At 31.0% G+C, this 18,354-nt stretch overlaps 1 protein-coding gene across 1 annotated transcript; it reads right to left on the reverse strand.

Moving 5' to 3' along the window:
• Window positions 1–3,615: 3,615 nt before the first annotated feature.
• On the reverse strand, window positions 3,616–8,053 carry LOC110628524. Its single transcript, XM_021775223.2, has 4 exons — window positions 7,760–8,053; window positions 5,770–6,891; window positions 4,411–5,284; window positions 3,616–3,978 (listed from the first exon to the last, which is right to left on the reverse strand). The coding sequence occupies exons 2-4, from the start codon at window positions 6,736–6,738 to the stop codon at window positions 3,914–3,916; spliced, it is 1,908 nt and encodes a 635-aa protein (XP_021630915.1). The 5' UTR covers window positions 6,739–6,891; window positions 7,760–8,053; the 3' UTR covers window positions 3,616–3,913.
• Between the last annotated feature and the right edge of the window lie 10,301 nt (window positions 8,054–18,354).

Consider the following 18,354-nt stretch of genomic DNA (forward strand, 5'->3'; position numbering starts at 1 on the left):
ATATATATTACTGCATTCTTAAAATTTCATAATTTAATTTCGGTATTTTAACTTTAACCAAATTTTTTTTACCATTTTCTAGTGTCACGGCTCACTTATTGGTTCTAGCCAAGTCTCCAATTGAATAGGCCGAGTGTTTCGGTATGCGATATTAGGTTATTAGGGCACAGTAATACAAAATAGTAAATTAAAAGCCACCAAAACTAAACAAATCAAACCAAGAAAAAATACATTGAAACCAAACCGCAAATTACCAACCGCAATCGCACCTAACCTAAACCACCGAATAAGGAGACCACGTGCTTAGAAATCCAAGCAAGGCACAACACACCAGTACCGCTAGAACCCTAATAAAATGAGATCTAGAAGAGTATTCAGATGATAATATCTGCATAAAGAATTGATTCGATAGATTGATCGTTGATCCGTAATTGGTTTCATATAGGTCTTTCTATATTTGATCTTGAGAAAAGGGCAGGTCTTTCTATATTTGATCTTGAGAAAAGGGACTTGCAAAATATGAGAAAGTAATTAGGGTTCACCGAGATGTTTCGATGGAAATCCTCTAAAGCTCAAGTTATATCAGAAGTTATCTGAGATTTATTAATACGAAGAGAAAGTAAAATAAATAATACTAAAGCATTTAAAGGAGTTTTTCAAATGGCATGTATTTTGAGAGTTTTTCTACGAGTGTATTAGAGAGAGTGGGATTCTTCTGTGAGTGTGTGAGAAATATTAACTTTCAGTGAGTTAGTTTCTGAAAGAGAGCTTTTGAGATACCAAACTCTTTTTTAGGATAAGATCAGTGATATATATAATAGAAAGTCATCCTAATGACGTCCAATCTCAAGTCCCATCAAATCATACACGGATAGTCTTTAGCAGCTGTGTTAGGCAGCTAATAAATGTGGTGCAGGTTCAATCCATACCTTATCTATCATGTATGTCACGTTAGTTAGGCTTTCCACACACGCATTTAATACTGCGAAGGGGATTAAGGGGATCGACCATCGTGTTGGAGGTTGGTGCTTCATTCTAGTTTCATCAGATCATGCTCGATCTACATGACCTTTATCAAGGTTGGTAGTCTCCATATTTAACTCCTGTGTGTGGTACGAGCAGAGATCAGCCTACTCGTTCAGGGTATTGAAAAAGTCAGGGATGCTAATGGTCTGATATTTATATTCTATAGGTCGGACTTTCTACAGTCTGGTGATCTAGGTGGAAAGGTTCGCACATCCCTTCCAAATCGCATGTACACATGTCATGATCTTAGCGGGCTCTACTTTTTATATGTTACGGTTGGAGGAGCAAACTTATTTCCATTGAGCCATTGTGCACGGTTTCTGACACGTTTTACTTCAAGAAACACGTTTTCATCGTTATCGATTTCAAAAAGGCACTATTAAATAAAAGCAATAATTGTCCGATATCTTTTTTAAGAATTTTGAATTTTAAATTCTCTAGCTTATAAAAATCTTCTTTTGGACGCTTTAAAACACTTTGGTATCTTCAAATTATTTCCTTCTTACTTCAAACTCCCTCCTCCTTCGGCCCTTCCTTTGAAAAATTTCTTACTTTAGGTATGTCTCCTTCTTTCAAAACTCCTTTAGGATTCCCCCAGTAGAGGGATTGCGATCTAATGTTACCTCAAATAACCTTCAGAAAGCCATTATTGAAGAGTTGCTTTGCACGGAGTCTTATTAGATCAAAGCTCCACACGGTAAAAAACTATTATTTACTTGAAACAGTTTGACTATGGTCTGTCTTTTCCTCTTTCTCGTTTATTTGTTGAGATCTTTCAGTTCTATCGAGTGTCTCCTCGAATGTTGACTCCTATTTTGTTTATACATGTCTTTTGAGGCGGTGTGTTGGGGATGAGGACTTAGATCATCTATAAACCTCTTTAGTTTTTTTCTTTTAGGATTCTCAAGTCAAATAACATGTTTTAGAATTTTAGTAGCTATATAGATTTGTCTATTTTTAGAGGCCAAAAGATTCTATATGTCATTAGCTTGAGAATTTTGCTATTGTCCATTTGAGTGGAGAATGTTTTGAGAGGACATTGATTTTAAATATATTTTTTTGTCTGAATGGGAACAACTATAATTTTTTCATTTAACCTATTTCTCTTATAAGTTTTTAAATGTCTGCGACTCTTTTTTCAAGGGCAATTGTTATGCAACTAATATATATTAACTGATTTCTTTCATTTTATTTGCTTCTCTAAAATGCTAGGATCTTTAGTCGATTTTGGTCTAACGGCAGGTTAGCCTCTAAAATTCATTTGTGGGCTGATTTTTTAATTTTTAGACCTTAGAGACTTTCTCCTAAACTATGTATTTTAAGCCTTTAGCCTTTTATGAATGAATCATTCACTTCTGACAAAAGTTGTAGTAATAATGATAATAATACTTTTAAAAATATATCATATTTTCATCCTTCAATTATATAAAATTAAAATTATATACTTAAATTCCTTAAATATAAATAATTTAATCTAATTATATTAACTTTAGTCCAATTATATTAACTTTATCAGACAGAAAGTCTCTACGTATTAAAACATAATGTACACTTTTCAATTTAAAAAAATCGAAGTACTAAATTTAAATTATTTTTTTACTTTAAAAATAAATAAATATATATATATATATATCATATTCTAAATAATTTATTGATTAAAATATAATTTATCTAAAATAAAAGAAATTATTTAATTGGGTCCTATTAGCTTTATTTGAAACAATTTATTATGTATGGAAAAAATGAATTATTTGATAACCATGTATTTTAAATAATATAATTAATAAAAAAAAGAATTTCCACCAAACAAAGTGATTTTAGTCGGAGTAAATAGAATAATCACGAATAATTCTCCACCTCTAGACCCAAATCCCACGATAACCAAATCACCTAAAATTAATTAACAATACATGATTTCGATTGGATTAACACGTAGATTTATTTAAAGTTTTTTTTTTTAATAAAAATAATAATTAATAAATTATTTAAAATAATAAATTAATAAATTAATAATTTTTTTCATAACATTTAAATTAAATAATAATTTGAAAAAAAAAAAAAGAAAAAGCTTTGTAATTCTCTATAAGATTACTGTTCCACACTAAATTTCCACTGGCCTCGGCTCAAAACAAAAGAGTGGGCACGTGGGCAAGTTGGGCTGCGTTTTCAAATGAATGACGTTTGATGCCGTGCGCTTCCTACCCGTACTGTGCATAGTTTCACAGTTTGAACCAATTTCGGTTTAAAAAGATTCTAATACAAAATGGTTATGTTTTGAGTCAGTTTTAAACTTTAGTTTAATTCCGATCCAACCAGTTCAAAATTCCAAAAATTAAATCAACTGGTTCTGTCTCAAGTTCAATAAAGGTGGTTTTAGGCCAGTTCATGAACAAAAACAGTTGAGCCGGTTCAGTTCACGGTTTGAACCGGCCAATGGCTTTTAACCCATAGTGTATATCAGCAGAAAGACCATCATCTGCAGGGTCCCAAAATGTTGACCTGTTAACATCTGGTAATGGAATCTGCTTTTTTTGTCTAAAATTGTCAAATACATGATTGATTTTGAACCCCAGATGAAGACTGATCCAATCAACCAAGTACAGAGCATGAGGATTTTATATACACAAAAGCTTTCTTTAAATTCACTCAAAAATAGCTCTTCACATTCTCTAGGCTATAATTGTTCTCTACACTCAAAAACCTTATCTTCCATTTTCTACAGTTGAAACAAACAAGAATTGTGGGACAGAGAGTAAGGAAATAATAGAATTTAACACTATTACACATTTCTGCTGAACCTGCTTCTCATGAAACCAAGCAAGATTCAGAAGCCCATTTTCAAACTCAAATGCATTGATGAGGTTCAAGATAGTTCTTCATTGCACCTTCATGTCGTCCCTTCCAAATTCCGATTCATTTCCGGAATCTGCACACTGTACCCTTGCTTTATGTCTGTACCAAGTCAAGTGTCCAACACATCATTTAGGAGTTCAATGAACATAAGCTTACACATTACATAGCAAGTGTTGGAGGATATTCTTTCCTATTTCTATAGGAGAATGTGAGAAATTAACTAATATATTTACGACGAGCAGTTTATAGTGAGGACTAATCGGGCGTACTCGAATTAATGGGCATATAGTTTGAGCTTGTAATTGGACTAAGAGGGTGAACCACGTTAAATTTTTGTATTATCACAACATAATCGAACAAAAATAACTCAGATCTACCGATAATATATGATTCTCGATTAAAGAATTATCTTCTTGGGTCATAGCACATTGTCAAATACAGTAAATTTTTTAATTTTCTTTATTCATTAAAACATGGGTAAATAAATCACTTGAAACATATAGAATTACTTAGTTAAATGTTGAAAGGTACCTTTTAATGTTGCCTTGTCATATTTATCTTTCCTCTCATCCTCATTCTTCCATTCAATATCATCATCATCATCACCCATTTCATCTCTCCCATCATTTCCTATATCACTTTCACTTGCCGTTTCCCATTCTGAACCATCACTGTCTTGGCCATAAACATCACGAGCATCTCCTTCACAGTGTACCCCACCATGTTTAATAGCTGCCTCTCTAAATAACCAGGCTGCACGCATCTGCTTCTTGACTAAGCGCTCCGCGTAGTCAGGAACTTTATTTTGCCTCGAACATAGATCAGGGTCATTTGATTGAGAGCATTCGTTAATGAACAGAATGGCGTCTAACAAGCTCTCTTTAGCTAATCCTAGCATGTCATAAGCCTGAGCTCTTCTCCAAAGGCTTTTTGCATGACGATTGAGAGGGTTGTGAAGACAAAGTGCTCGTGTAGCATCACTAATAGCAGCCAAGGGTTGTTGTAGTAGAAGATGACACTGAGCTCGGTTACTGTATAGAACAACTCGCTCTTTTTTGGATCTCATTGGGCACAATGACAATGCTTCAGAGTACTTTGATGCAGCTCCAGATATATTTCCTGACGAGAACAGTGAATTTCCTTCAAGCTTGACTACTAATGCAGCCGCCTGCTTGATATGTAGATCTTCCTTTGGCATATTCTTTTCCCATTTCATCCTTTGTTTTGAGTTCAACAGTTCCTCAATCGGTTCCTTTGTGCGGCTACTAACAGAAGTACGCCCTGTCCCTTGTGATTGAATACAATCCTGAAGAACATTAACAATGGAATCTCCAAGCTTTTTTTGATCACCCAGCGTCGTGATCTCCGCAAGGTCAACAAGGACAGGTACTGCCTTATCGATCACCTATAAAACCGGGGAATAACAATAAGAGAAAAAACAAGAGCTTCTAAATTTGAATATCCAAAGCAAATATTTAACGGTATTAGAATCCCTATTTGAAAAGCATTTCTGGCATGAAGATCTTCCACAACATCTTATTCACTAATTTATGGGTAAATTATAAGGAGTTCCACTCTTCAAAAGTTCCACCATTAACTCAAGCAGTAATTTTCATAGTAAGCAAGATAGTCCAATCAAACATCCACCCTATCATCCTCAATGTTGAAAAACTATTATAGTAAACAAATGTTGCTACAATGAGAATTAAAAAAGAATTTTGTGCCAGACAAGAATAGGACAGGAAGGAAGTTCAATAGTAAGCAGTTTTCAATAGAAAATTCAAATAAATCCATCATTGTCACTGCTAAAGAAAGTTTTATTTGTAACAACAATACTGGAAAACAAGAAGAAAAAGAAAAAAGAACATCTCATGTAGATATTCCATTTACCTTGTGGCATGTATTTGGATCTTGAAGCAACCAAAGAAGACAATCTATAGCCATATACTGCCAATCATCTGACGAGCGAGCTATGTTACACAGTGCCTCAATTATACCAGGGCAGCTAGCAACAGGTCCCCTACCAAGCTTATGATGACAAATTGTTCTCAATAAACCAATACCAGCAGGTGAATTCTCATTAACAAGTCCACCCCACATGCCTGGCAGTTTTACTAAGAATTCTGGCTTGCAAATGGTAGGAAGAAACTCCGGCTTGAAAGCAAAACAATTAATAAGCTGAAGTGACCAGCATTGTAACTGACTAGCCCATTCCTCTGCTTTCCTGGACTCCATTTCAACGCCTCCCATACCACGAGTAAGCAAATCACAGTGATAGCTTAGCCTTCTATCAACATACTGGTAAAAATGAGAGTAAACAATTTCTAGTGAACTCATTGCAAGTTGAATCGAAAGCTCAAGGATTTCACCATGACTTGACACAGAAGGAAAAGTGCTGGCATATGTAGCCAAGTGTCCTAGAGCTCGTACTGCCACTCTCTGTTCAACCCATGTCAATCTCCCCCTCAGTAGCTCAACCAGGGGAGGAATTACACCAGCATGAACAGCACTTTCTGCAAATTCTTCCATATTCATGGTGTAGGATCCAATGATATGAGCAGCATAATAAGGAATATAGATGTTCTGATCATGAGAAAGCCATCGGCGATTCTTTAAGCCCTTCCAAGTAAGTGCAGCCATGCATTCAAATATTCCCAACTCAATAAACTCAGGATCATTGGGATGTGCCATGGCAGTGTTCCAAAGACCACTGATTGGGAGAACCTGGCCATCATCGTCCTGTGAAGGAAGTTCCCTGAAAAATTTCAATATACTTGCTCTACGCTTACTCGGGTTTCCTTCCTTCATGACGCAGAAAAAGCATCCTGGGTATGGACAGTCTGGAGATACTTTGTCCATGCTCAGATATTCAACTTTACAGAATTCACACACCACCAAATCAATTCTTCATTGAGTAGTAAACTGCCGAAAATAACACCTCAATTTCCAAATATAATAGCATGAACTACAAAACTGTGGCAGCAATAAAAAGACGTCCACAACCTTGTCTTTCTGTAAAAAGAAAATTCACATTCTCACAACCATTCATTTAGAAATTAAGGTTCTTAAACAAACCATAACAATTCCATTCTGCATATTCAAATAAGTGGTGCATGTTGCAGAAGTTGCAAACTATCATTAAAAATGCATAAAAATGTCAAATTAAACTGAAATTTTGTCAATAAAACAAAAGCTGCATTTTCCTCATATTCCAATTTCCAGCTCAAAATCGTTAAAAGTAAATATAATACATAACTAACCAACTAGGTTGCAGTATTCTCGTGACAACCTTAACTGTTACCCCCATTTTAGCGAGTGTTTCCCAAGTGTATGTGCATGGGAATTTATACCCGATATCAAAACAGTTTGTTACGTCAATAGAAGTTGATTGTTGTCATCTTATCCATTAAAAAAAAAAAATAGATTTTGAGAATTTGCATTCTTTTTTAAGTACTGAAACAATTTCATTAGCAGTTTGAATCAGCCATAAACATCCATTATCTTGTCTAGTCAATAAACATGGACGTTAGGTCAAAAGAAATAATTCAACTAGAATCTTAACAGCAAACGAACAGCACCACAATCTCTTCCCCCACAAAAACAGTACACTGCGAAATCGATTAGATCTAAAAGAACCAAACTTTAATCCATTAAACTAAAAACAAAACCGACCCATGTCCTTAAATAAGATCCAAAAACGCATAGACCAAGAATCCCATATGACAACAAAACCCAAACGGAGAAAAGCTCGACCATTAATGCTGTGAGGCTATATATGCAGATAAAAGTCGAGAAAAGAAAAGTTAAAGATTTTAAAAACAAGGAAAAAAAAGCAGAAAAATATTTAAGAATCAGAATAACAGAGTAATCAATGAGATACCTAGGAAGAGTAGGTTTCCGTAAAGGCTAGAGAGGAGAGGAAGGGAATAGCAGTGAAATTCTTCAGCGAAAACGCGCAAAGCAAGTAACTTTTTTGTGTTGTGTGTAATCAGATAACAAACGGCTACTTTCTGAGTCTCTTGTTGCAGAGTGTAAACACTAGAGCAGAGAGAGAGAGAGAGAGAGAGAGAGAGGGAGGAAAGTGGCAGAGTACACCGTTGAGTTGATGCAAAATTGGGACGGAGGTGCTTCCTTTTGATTTGTTTGATTCTGACAGCGAAGAGTGGAGGAGGATATCATGTAATGAAATCAAAGATATATTACTGTTTTAATGAAATAGCCAAAATTAATCAATTTATTATATTTCCATTTTCATAAAACTGATATTTCCTCCCCCGCACTTTTGCCCTGCTAATCACGCGCTTAATATTTTAAAAATAATAATAAAATAAGAGATAGTGGCTGAATTAGGAATTTCTTTATATTTTTAAAATTATTATTGAATCTCTATTTTTTTTAAAAAAAATTGCTGGTTCTTCTTTATAATCTTTAAGTTTAATTAAAAGATTATTCTACTATTTTTAAATATAATAAATTAGTCATTTTATTAATATTTATTAGGAGTGAGCAGCATTCATTTTAAATTAAAAAAACTGATCATATTAAATTAATTTAAAAATTCAGTTTAATTTTTTATTTATTTTAATTAGATTTAATTTTTAATTTTAAAAATTTTAAATTATTTTAATTTGATTATAAAAAATTAAAAAAATCAAATCGAATCGATTCGTGATAATAATATATTATTTTCAATAATAAAGTTAAAATATTTTAATTATATTTTAAATATTAAAAATAAAAAATAAAAAATAAAAATATTATTAAAATTTCAAACTGAATTAAACTGATTTAATTCGATTTAATTTTTATTAAAAAATAAATTTATTTAATTTATATAAATACCACAATTTTTATTTTCAATTTATTCGATTCAATTCAATCTCAACCCAGCAAATGGCTAACTGTTAGTATTTATTGTCGTTTTGCATTTAATCTCTACCTTTTTAAACAAATTATTATAAAATATTTCACATTTTACAATCATAAATTAAATAATAATTTGATTAATGAAAAAATATTAATAAAATAATTAATTAATTACTTTTTAAAATGATACAAAAAATCTTTTAATCTAATTATATAAGGAATTATAAAAATGAATGAATAAATTTTTTTAAAAAATTAGAGACATATAGTAATTCTTTCTTATTTTTCTAAAGATTTGCCCTATTTTATTGAATTACCAAAAATACATATTCTATATTCTTATATGAACTAAATGTAAATAAAATTTGAATCTTTGAATTCATCTATCAATAACAATTAAATTTTTAATATTAAATTAGTTAAAATTAATTATATAAGACTTTTTCCTTAATAAAAAAATATTTTTAAAAAATATTATTTAAATTTTCTGACATTTAAATACTTAAAAATTTTAATTAATAAAAAATATTTTTCTAATAATTTTATCCGAAGAGAAATTCATATGTTATTTTAAAATTTTATCTCAAGATATTAAATTTATATGTTAATTTAGAATTGAATGAGATAAATAAAAATTTATTTAATCTTATCTTATAATGATGTAAAATTTATTTTTTATATTTTTTATTTAATAAAAAATTGTTAGTGATAATTGCTTTTTAAATAATTATTTGATATTTTTTATTTTATTGGGTAAATTATATTAATTATTATTTTTTAAAATTATTATATTTTTTTAATCGATAAAATAAAAAATATTAAATAATCACTGAAAAAAAAATTTCGCTAGCCTTTCTTTTATCCGAGATAAATAGGAGCGTGGAGAGAGCGGGAGAAGGGGAGCGCGTGGAGAAATGGAAAGGGAAAGGATGGGGGCAGGCATTTGGGGAAGCATAATTGCGGGCAACAGCAACAAAGGATGGCTTTAGTTTTGTGGATTTGGGTCCCATTTCCTTCCCACGCCTCTCTCTTTTTGGTCCCACCTCTTCTTTCCCATTTTGAATTTCATGCTCCCAATTCACGATAATACCCTCACAAATTTCCCAACCACAGGGATATGTTAAATTCTAAAAAATAATAACGTATTAAAAAATTAAGAAAAGCAATTTAAAATTTAAAATTCGATAAAAAATATAATTTAAAATTAATAAATAAAGTTATTTTTACAAATTCAGAGACTAATTTATTTTTTGAAAAAAATTATAGATGATTTTAATGCCTGAAAAAATGAATAATGCAAATTCTGATTTTTATAAGATCATTTTGTTACCTACAATTTTCAAATATTTAATGTACAATAAATTGCAAAAATTATTGGTTTAAAAATATATATTAGCCACATCATTCCTTTGAGAATTTTAATACTACTGTGTGATTAATTAAGATTTTATTTTGTTTACTCACATCATACTCTCACTATTTTTTATAATTTTAATATTTCATTATTAATTTATTTTTAATAAATTAAGTATATCTAAAATATTAATTGATTTAATCATATTTGCATATATATTTTAATTAAAGATAATTGTTGTGGCCGAAATAGAGTTGTGTTTGGGCTGTGATTATCAATCCTGCAATAAAGTGAATGTGAGGTGGTTGACACAGTTGCTTCAATATTCAAGTCAGCAAACTGAAAAACATGACAAATGTAATAAATTGATTTACAACTCAATAGTAATTGTGTAAGAGTTGCGTACTTTTATCTATATGGATTTTAGCTTTTATACTATAAGAAAATGTAGTTAATTATAACATTCTCTAAAAATTCAGTTAGCACCGGCTAATTGATGAGAGATCCCATCGACTAATTGATCGATGATTTCATGATTATAGACGTAACGAAGATCTGTTGGATCATACATGCTAACGATAATATTATGTGAAGACTCAACCTCTGCAAAGAGAAGGCAAGTTTTGATGAAGAATCGAATGTTATAGTGTCTGGGTCTTCCTTTTCACGGATAGGACCGCGTATCAGTTTATTAGACTCTTCCCACACGGCATTGTCTTATGATGACAACTTATGCCTTATTTTGGGCGATTGTTGTATTACATCAGAGATCTCCCACTGGTATTTGATTCTTCATATTCGAAGGTGATAATTGTTTTCACGATCTGAGGCACGTGGCTAATTTAAATTGGTCTTTCTCTGTTCACGTCGTTTTGCCTACTCTTGCCTATCAATGATAATTGTCTTACTTCTCGAGGCGCATTTAAAACTTGCCATCAAAACTGTAATATAAGAATCCTTCTTCTTCTCCAAATATCACTTTTGTTCACACTTGTCATTTTTCGCTTTAGAGAAGACTCGGTCACTCCCCTTTTCCGTTCATATTTTCTTGCTTTCACATGAATTCTTGTTTGCTTTTTTCTTTTAAAATGAATAGGAATACCTCATCTTCTTCTCTTACTCCTAGTGAAAGTTCCACCACAAGCTCCTCCTCCGATAGCCTCCATCCACGCCCCAGCTCCTATCGTTTCTCTGAGGACGGCTAATGAAAGCGAAGGAAGCTTGATCAATGACATCCTTTCCATACTAACAGAGCAAGATGTAGATCGCATTCATGACAAATACTAAATTTCTCAAGAAACCTTCCGCAATAACCAGATCCCTACGGAGGATACCATCATAGTCTACGAAGAGCAACTAAAGGTGAACTTCAGTTCCCCATAGACTCATTTTTCACTGAGGTCCTTCGATTTCATAAACTTTTAGTCGCCCAGCTGCATCCCAACAGCTGGAGAATCTTGATGGTCTTCTGATTTGTTTGTTTCAACAACAACGTTGAGCCGAGCGAAGAAATTAGAAGTTCTAATTTTTTAGTGGAATGAAATGCCAGATACTGTTTGACCAAATACCTTCTTCACTAAAGAGATGAAAGAACAAGTTTATTATCCTCTATCATCAAACGTTCGGGGGGTTTTGGACGTCTCCGAACAAGCTGGAATATGTGGGTAGAGCTGAGAAAGGATGGGGTCCAGTCACGGAGGGATGAGAAAGAGGTTTAGACTTCCTCTAAATGATGGCCATGTCTCAGAAAATGGACATTACCAAGGCGATGAGGAACGCCATCTTATCTTGGCAGAGCCTTCTTCAGGTGAGCCAGGCCTGGATCCTCACCCGCCTAATCTTTCTTACCTTGGGGAAAGTATTTATCTGACTATCGAGTAGGGTATTTTTCTTTCCGACTTCTTTTGTTCTTTAAACTGCCTTACTCACCTTTTGCTCTATGCAGATATAACCAGATCAAGAAATAAATTTGCCGAAGCGGCACATGTTGCCCAAAAAGATAAGGCTATTGCTGGAGCGATCATGCCTCCATCTAAACATGCTCGCCACACTGAGGAGGTCATCATGCTTCCTCCACCCCCTCCTACAACAGAAGAATCAACCCCTTTTCAGCCCGAGTCTTCTACAAGGGGTGTCTCTGTAGCAATCTTTGTCCCTGCTGAGCCCATTCCAACAAAATGCGAGGGTCGAGTCCTCGTGCCCTCATACCATCCAACACCTGGTGTTGGCACTAACCCTGACAACCTCTCTTCTTGAGGAACCCAACTTGTCAATCCTAATAGCCAATAATGCTTTGAAACTTGGGAACTGTCATCGCCTGAACGAAGTTGAGACGGACAAGCTCTTTGACAACATCATACACTCTACTATGGAGAGTGTCCTGAATGATTGGTGCCTATGGCAGCTACTCTGATATTCAAGTCAATAAACTGAATAATAAGGCGAATATAAGGAATTACTTTAAAACTCAAGAGTAGTTGTATAAAAATTGTGTCTTTATTTCTGTGGTCTTTGGCTTTTATACTGTAAGAAAATAGAGTTAATTATAGTATTCTTTAAATATTCGGTTGGTGCCGGCTAATTGATGGGAGATTCTATCGGCTAATTGATCGGTAATTCTGTTAATTACAGACGTAATGTGAATTTGTTGGATCATATCTGCTAACGGTAATATTATGTGAAGACTCGATCTCTGTAAAAGATGGCGAGTCTTGATGAAAACAGAGTGTTATGGTGTTTAAATTTTTTTCTTTTTCCATGAATGAAACCGTGTATCAACTTATTACTCGACTTCTGTAAAAGATAGCGAGTCTTGATAAAAAACAGAGTGTTATAATGTTTAAATTTTTCTTTCCATGAATAAAACCACGTATCAACTTATCAAGACTTTTACCACATGATTTTGTCTTATAACAATAACTCATAACTCATAATTATTTTCAACTTTATTTGATCTACTTAAAATCTCATAAGATGAGATAAAAGAACAAAAGAGAGTATTATTTTTTTATAATTTTTCTGTAAACCAAAGGCGGGGAAACATAAAATATTACAAATTCTGAGAATAAATAAGTAATCATTAATCATGTTCAAAGTTCATGAACCTTGGCACCTGATTTAAAAGCTAAATCATGTCAAGTTTCAATGGCTTTGCCAAATAGGAGAGAATCTGAATTAATTTTATTACTTTCAACACTTATAAAATACAGATTAATAATGAAATTTGAATTTGTGAGGCTAGTACTCGTGAAATTTATTTTTATTTTAATATAAATATAAATATAATTAATATTATTAAAATAACCAATTTTATTTAATTCTTTATTAATATTAAATAATTTGAATTAAATATTTTAATCTGAATGAAAAATAAATTTAAAAATTATTTAAATTAATTTTTAGAAGAATTACAATTGAGGTCCAGTCCAAAAATATATATGTATAAAAGGGTTTCATATGACATGTCTTGGAGCTGTGGGGGTTGGAAGATTTAGGTGAATAAAATGGAAATTGAAGTCTCCATCTTATGAGAGTTGATGGAGATGGACACTCTACGACCGCGATTGTTTTTGGACAGTGAGGGAGGCATTGCCATGTATATGTCGTTTTATGGTTATGGAGGGGCAAGTGGGACCCACTGAAATCAAAGCTCACGAGTCATTGCTTATGGCTTTCTCATTTGAGGTCGAAAAATTGATGAAGTTTCGGAATAAAATTTTGTTTAATAAGTATTTATAAGTACTTCCAGATAAAAAAAGATGGGCGATGTTACCTTGAGATCGCAGTCACAGCAGCACGTGGGTTCGTGTACACGGCGACCAATATCCACTCTAGTGTGCCTTCTCTAGATTCATCCTCTCACAGCTGGTGGCAAATGGCAAAAGGCAAATGGCAAAAGCCGAAATCCTTTTTTGGCCGCATTCGGCAGACTAATCACACACCTCCCTCGAGATTCCACATTACAAAGCCATGAAACGCCAACGGCGGCATCACATCTTAATCATGGGATTGGGATCAAGTCTCACATTTCCCTTCTCCTGAAATGCCCTTTTAGCTTCTTTCTAGGATTCAATATCTAGCTCAAAATTTCAGAGGCTATTCTTTTTGATGTTTGAGATCTCCGAATTGCTTCGTTGTTGATGATAATAATAACAGGCGGCTTTCTCTCATCAATTGAGCGTCTGGGTTTAGTTTGGCACTGGACGAAATTACCATTTTTTCTTTTTTTAGAGATTTGAATCCTTGAAGTGGTAGTTGGCCATCTTCACTGAAAGACAAAGCTGTACTCTTAGCCAAAGCATGTAGAAATTGCGCATACTAAGTTATGAAGCTGAACACTAGCAGTTGTATGGGGAAAGCTCTCAGACATGATCATGGAGATTAGTTCAAGAGAGTCCGACTCACTTCGTAGAACCAATATCAACAGCTCCGGACAAACCAAACCTAGCCCGCTTCAATCTGTCTAATTGGGCTTGGATTCGAATGTTGGCATTCATCAACAAAGCCCATTACCTTTTAATTTCCAACACCCCAACTCTTGCCCCCTTTTTTTAAAAGAATTTCCGATCTTCCAGCATAACTACATTTAAATAATTTGCTTATAATAAAATATCTCAAACTCCTTCCTTCCCGTTTCCATTCAGTAATTTGCTGCGTTCTCATCATTTAAAAAAAATTACATAATATTATTTGATAATATGAGATAATATGAGATTTAAAGAATAAGTTTTACAAGGACTGAATAAGTTCTAGTGAGAGAAATGTGTCGTCTCTCCTTTATTCATTTTTTTTTGTCTGCTAGTGATGTACAACGGTATTTCCGCTATAGTGTTACTTTGTCTTCGTCATATAGTTTTGTACTTACAAAACCGTTAGATGCCCTCTCCATGCCAGACGATCATTTAATTCTCCCGACACTCGTGTAGACAATACTGCAAAGTAACTGAACCTGTTGTCTTTTCTCCTGTCACATTTTGAGTTGGATTTGGTATGAAAGAACGGAGTCTGTGGGAAGTCCGACCTCAAGACTGGATGGTTCAGACCGGTTCAATGAAGAGATCCGAAACCTTTAAATCAATGTCACTATCATGAATTAAGCCTTGTACTGGCGTGGTGAGGTTTAACCATCATCATTATTTATGTGTTTTATACAGAGAATTATCCTGCATATTTTATTTCGAGCATTTTACTATTCTTTTAGATTTTTTTTTTAAAAACCCTTAAGAGTGATGACATAATGAGTCTAAATCCTTAGTCAATGTTTCACCTAAGAGCTCAACTAACCTTGTTAACCACGGACCCAAACAGGAGTCAAGGGGCCATTGGTTCCTAACTTTTCGAAAAATTTAATAGAATATTTATATAACTTTCATTAATCGAAAAAAAATATTATTCAGTCTTTAAAATTTTAAAATATTTATTAATTTATTATATTTAAAAATATTCAATTAAAATATTTTTATATTTATAAAATGAATTTTTGAATCTTTATAAATTTATTAACATATCTTAAATATTTATACCATTTAATTCATGTAATTTTAATTATATATATTATTTAATATCTATATATTTAAATATTTATACTATTTATTCTTTTTAATCAAAGTAAAATAATTTGATTAACAGTTACTTTAGCAAATGGACTAAATAATTTGACTTCATAAAATATAAAAACCTTTTAATTGTAATTTTTATAAAGATAAAAATTAGTAAAATTTCAAAAAAACTCATGAATCTAATAATAATTCTCTTATAAATAAATTTTTAATACTAATACAATTTTAAAAGAGCCATTCTAATGTGTCTTTTTTCTTATTTTTTTTTTATTTAAAAAATTTAAGTTTAATTTTTAGATTTTAACTCCACTACTTAAGTTTTTTTTTTTAAAATATTTATAAAATAAGTTATTCATATATTATTTTTATTCAACACTCGAAATTATAAAAATTATGATAATTAAATATACTAAAAAATTATTAAATTAATTAAATATATTATTAATTGTAATTTAAATTTGCTAATTGTGTTTTAATTTTTTATAAATTGACAAAATTAAACAATATTAATTTTATCATGAAAATTTAGAGTACAATTAATACTACTATATTTAGTATAAATAAAAAATAATTTTAATAGTTCACCTTTATATTTTAAATTTAAAAAATTTTAAATATATATCAAAACATTAAAATCACACAATATTTTTTAACAGATAATAGTTTACAACTCATATTAAAAGATTTTAAAAACTCATATTAATCAATATTGAATAGTGAGTATATTAATTTAATTTATAAAATTTTATATATGTGATATTTTTTTTATTTTTCTACTTAAAATTAAATTTTACTTTAAAAATTTTATACATATAAATAAATAATTTTTTATAATTTTTTATGAATGAAGTGAAATTGAAGTTATCACTGAACAAATAAAATTGGACCTTTGACTTAAATTTACTCCAAACTAATCTTGTGTCTCACCTTTTATTTTAAATTATTATTATTTTTGTATACTTCAGTTAATTAATCATTATTTTCAAAAATTATTTTAAAAGTTATATATATATATATATATATATATATATATATATATTCCTTGTAAATTCAATGCAAGAATAGTAGCCTTAGTGTGAGATGAGCTACCTTTCAATTGTAGTGGTAAACTTTTGACTTCTATTGTCGATGCTTCATCCCAATTCCATGCAATAATCATGGGAATATACCTCCTTTTTCTTGAATTTATTTCTCTAATACTACCAAACATTAAATCTTTTTTTTAAAAAATTAATGAGTAAATCATTTCCCCTATTAAAATTAATTAAAAATTTTTAATATCGTATAGAAATGTAGGGATGAGCATTCGGTCGGTTCGGTTTAAAATCGAACCGAACCGAATAAACCGAAAACTAAAATTGTAGTGTTTATAAAAAATCGAACCGAACCGGTTTGATTCGGTTCGATTCGGTTCAGTTTAATATGTTTCGATTTTTAATAATTTTATTTTTATTTTTTACACTTTATTTTCAATATTTTAAAATTTAATTAAAATATTTTAATATTAATATGATTTAATTTCTCTATATTATTGAAAAAATATATTATTATCAATAATCGGTTCGGTTCGATTTTTTTGGTTTTTTTTTATCAAGATCGAATCGAACCGAAATAACCGAAATTTCTAAAATTAAAAATCGAACCGAACTGAAATATATAAAAAATCGAATTAAATTTTTAAATCGATTCGATTCGATCAATTTTTTTTTATTTAAACTGAATTCCCCTCTAGAAATGTGTAATAGTCAAAACTATATACATAATTAAATTTTTATTTATTTTTAATTAAATTCAAAATCTCATAATTATGTACGTAAGTTATTAATGATATATTCTTGTAGCAGTTCATCACTTGTGTTGAAAGCAATGGCCAAAGAGAAAGAACAAACAGAGGAGTTAAAAGTCAGTAGGAAAATTAAATGCTGTCATAATCTCATAAAAACGAAAGCAAAAGTACGTTGATATTAATGAAATCAGATTATCACTTTGTGATTTTGGGCCGTCCGTTTCAGCAAATTGCGACACACTCACTTCAAAGGAAAGCTACGTATAACTACAAATCTAATGCAACCACACTTGCCTCACATAAGCCACCGACACACCTCATCAAAACCCTGTTGCAATTCAAATTCAGCCAGAAGTACAAATTTATTCTTTAGTTATACGGGGAAATTAAATATATTAAATTTTAATTTAGTCTAAATTTACCATTAAATAAAGATATTATTTATTGTGATTTTAAAAGGTAGCCATGTTTTTTTGTTAAACAGAATTAAAAATTAAAAATTAAAAATTTAAAATTTTTCAAATTTATTTAAATATATTTATTATCAGATTAAATCTATAATTATAAAAAAAGTGATATTTTAATTCATTTATAAAAATAACATATTATAAATAAATCACTTTGATTTAATTGATACCTTTTAATTCCAATGATTAAAAAAATAAAATAAAAATAAAGTAAATTTTAAATTAAATTGAAATTTAGCACTCATATACTTAATTTAATAATAAATACATATAAATAAATATAAAAAATTTCAAATTTTACTTTTCAACTCTTTAATTTTCATTTCAAAACAAAATTAAATTAAATTTTAATTAATAAAAATATAAATTCCATTTTTATCCTGAAACTAAGTTTTGATAATAATGCGGAAAAGACAAAAAAAACATGCACTAAGGAAGCCTAGA

The sequence above is a fragment of the Manihot esculenta genome, chromosome 12, assembly GCF_001659605.2.
Source record: "Manihot esculenta cultivar AM560-2 chromosome 12, M.esculenta_v8, whole genome shotgun sequence".
Classification (NCBI taxonomy): domain Eukaryota; kingdom Viridiplantae; phylum Streptophyta; class Magnoliopsida; order Malpighiales; family Euphorbiaceae; genus Manihot; species Manihot esculenta.

What these genes read in the sequence shown, in the direction of transcription:
- LOC110628524 (XM_021775223.2), bottom strand. Translation starts at nt 6,738, where the DNA reads ATGGACAAAGTATCTCCAGACTGTCCATACCCAGGATGCTTTTTCTGC. An exon ending in ATCCAAATACATGCCACAAG is followed by an intron (nt 5,285 to 5,769) that starts GTAAATGGAATA and finishes CCGGTTTTATAG; the next exon opens with GTGATCGATAAGGCAGTACC. An exon ending in TGACAAGGCAACATTAAAAG is followed by an intron (nt 3,979 to 4,410) that starts GTACCTTTCAAC and finishes GACTTGGTACAG; the next exon opens with ACATAAAGCAAGGGTACAGT.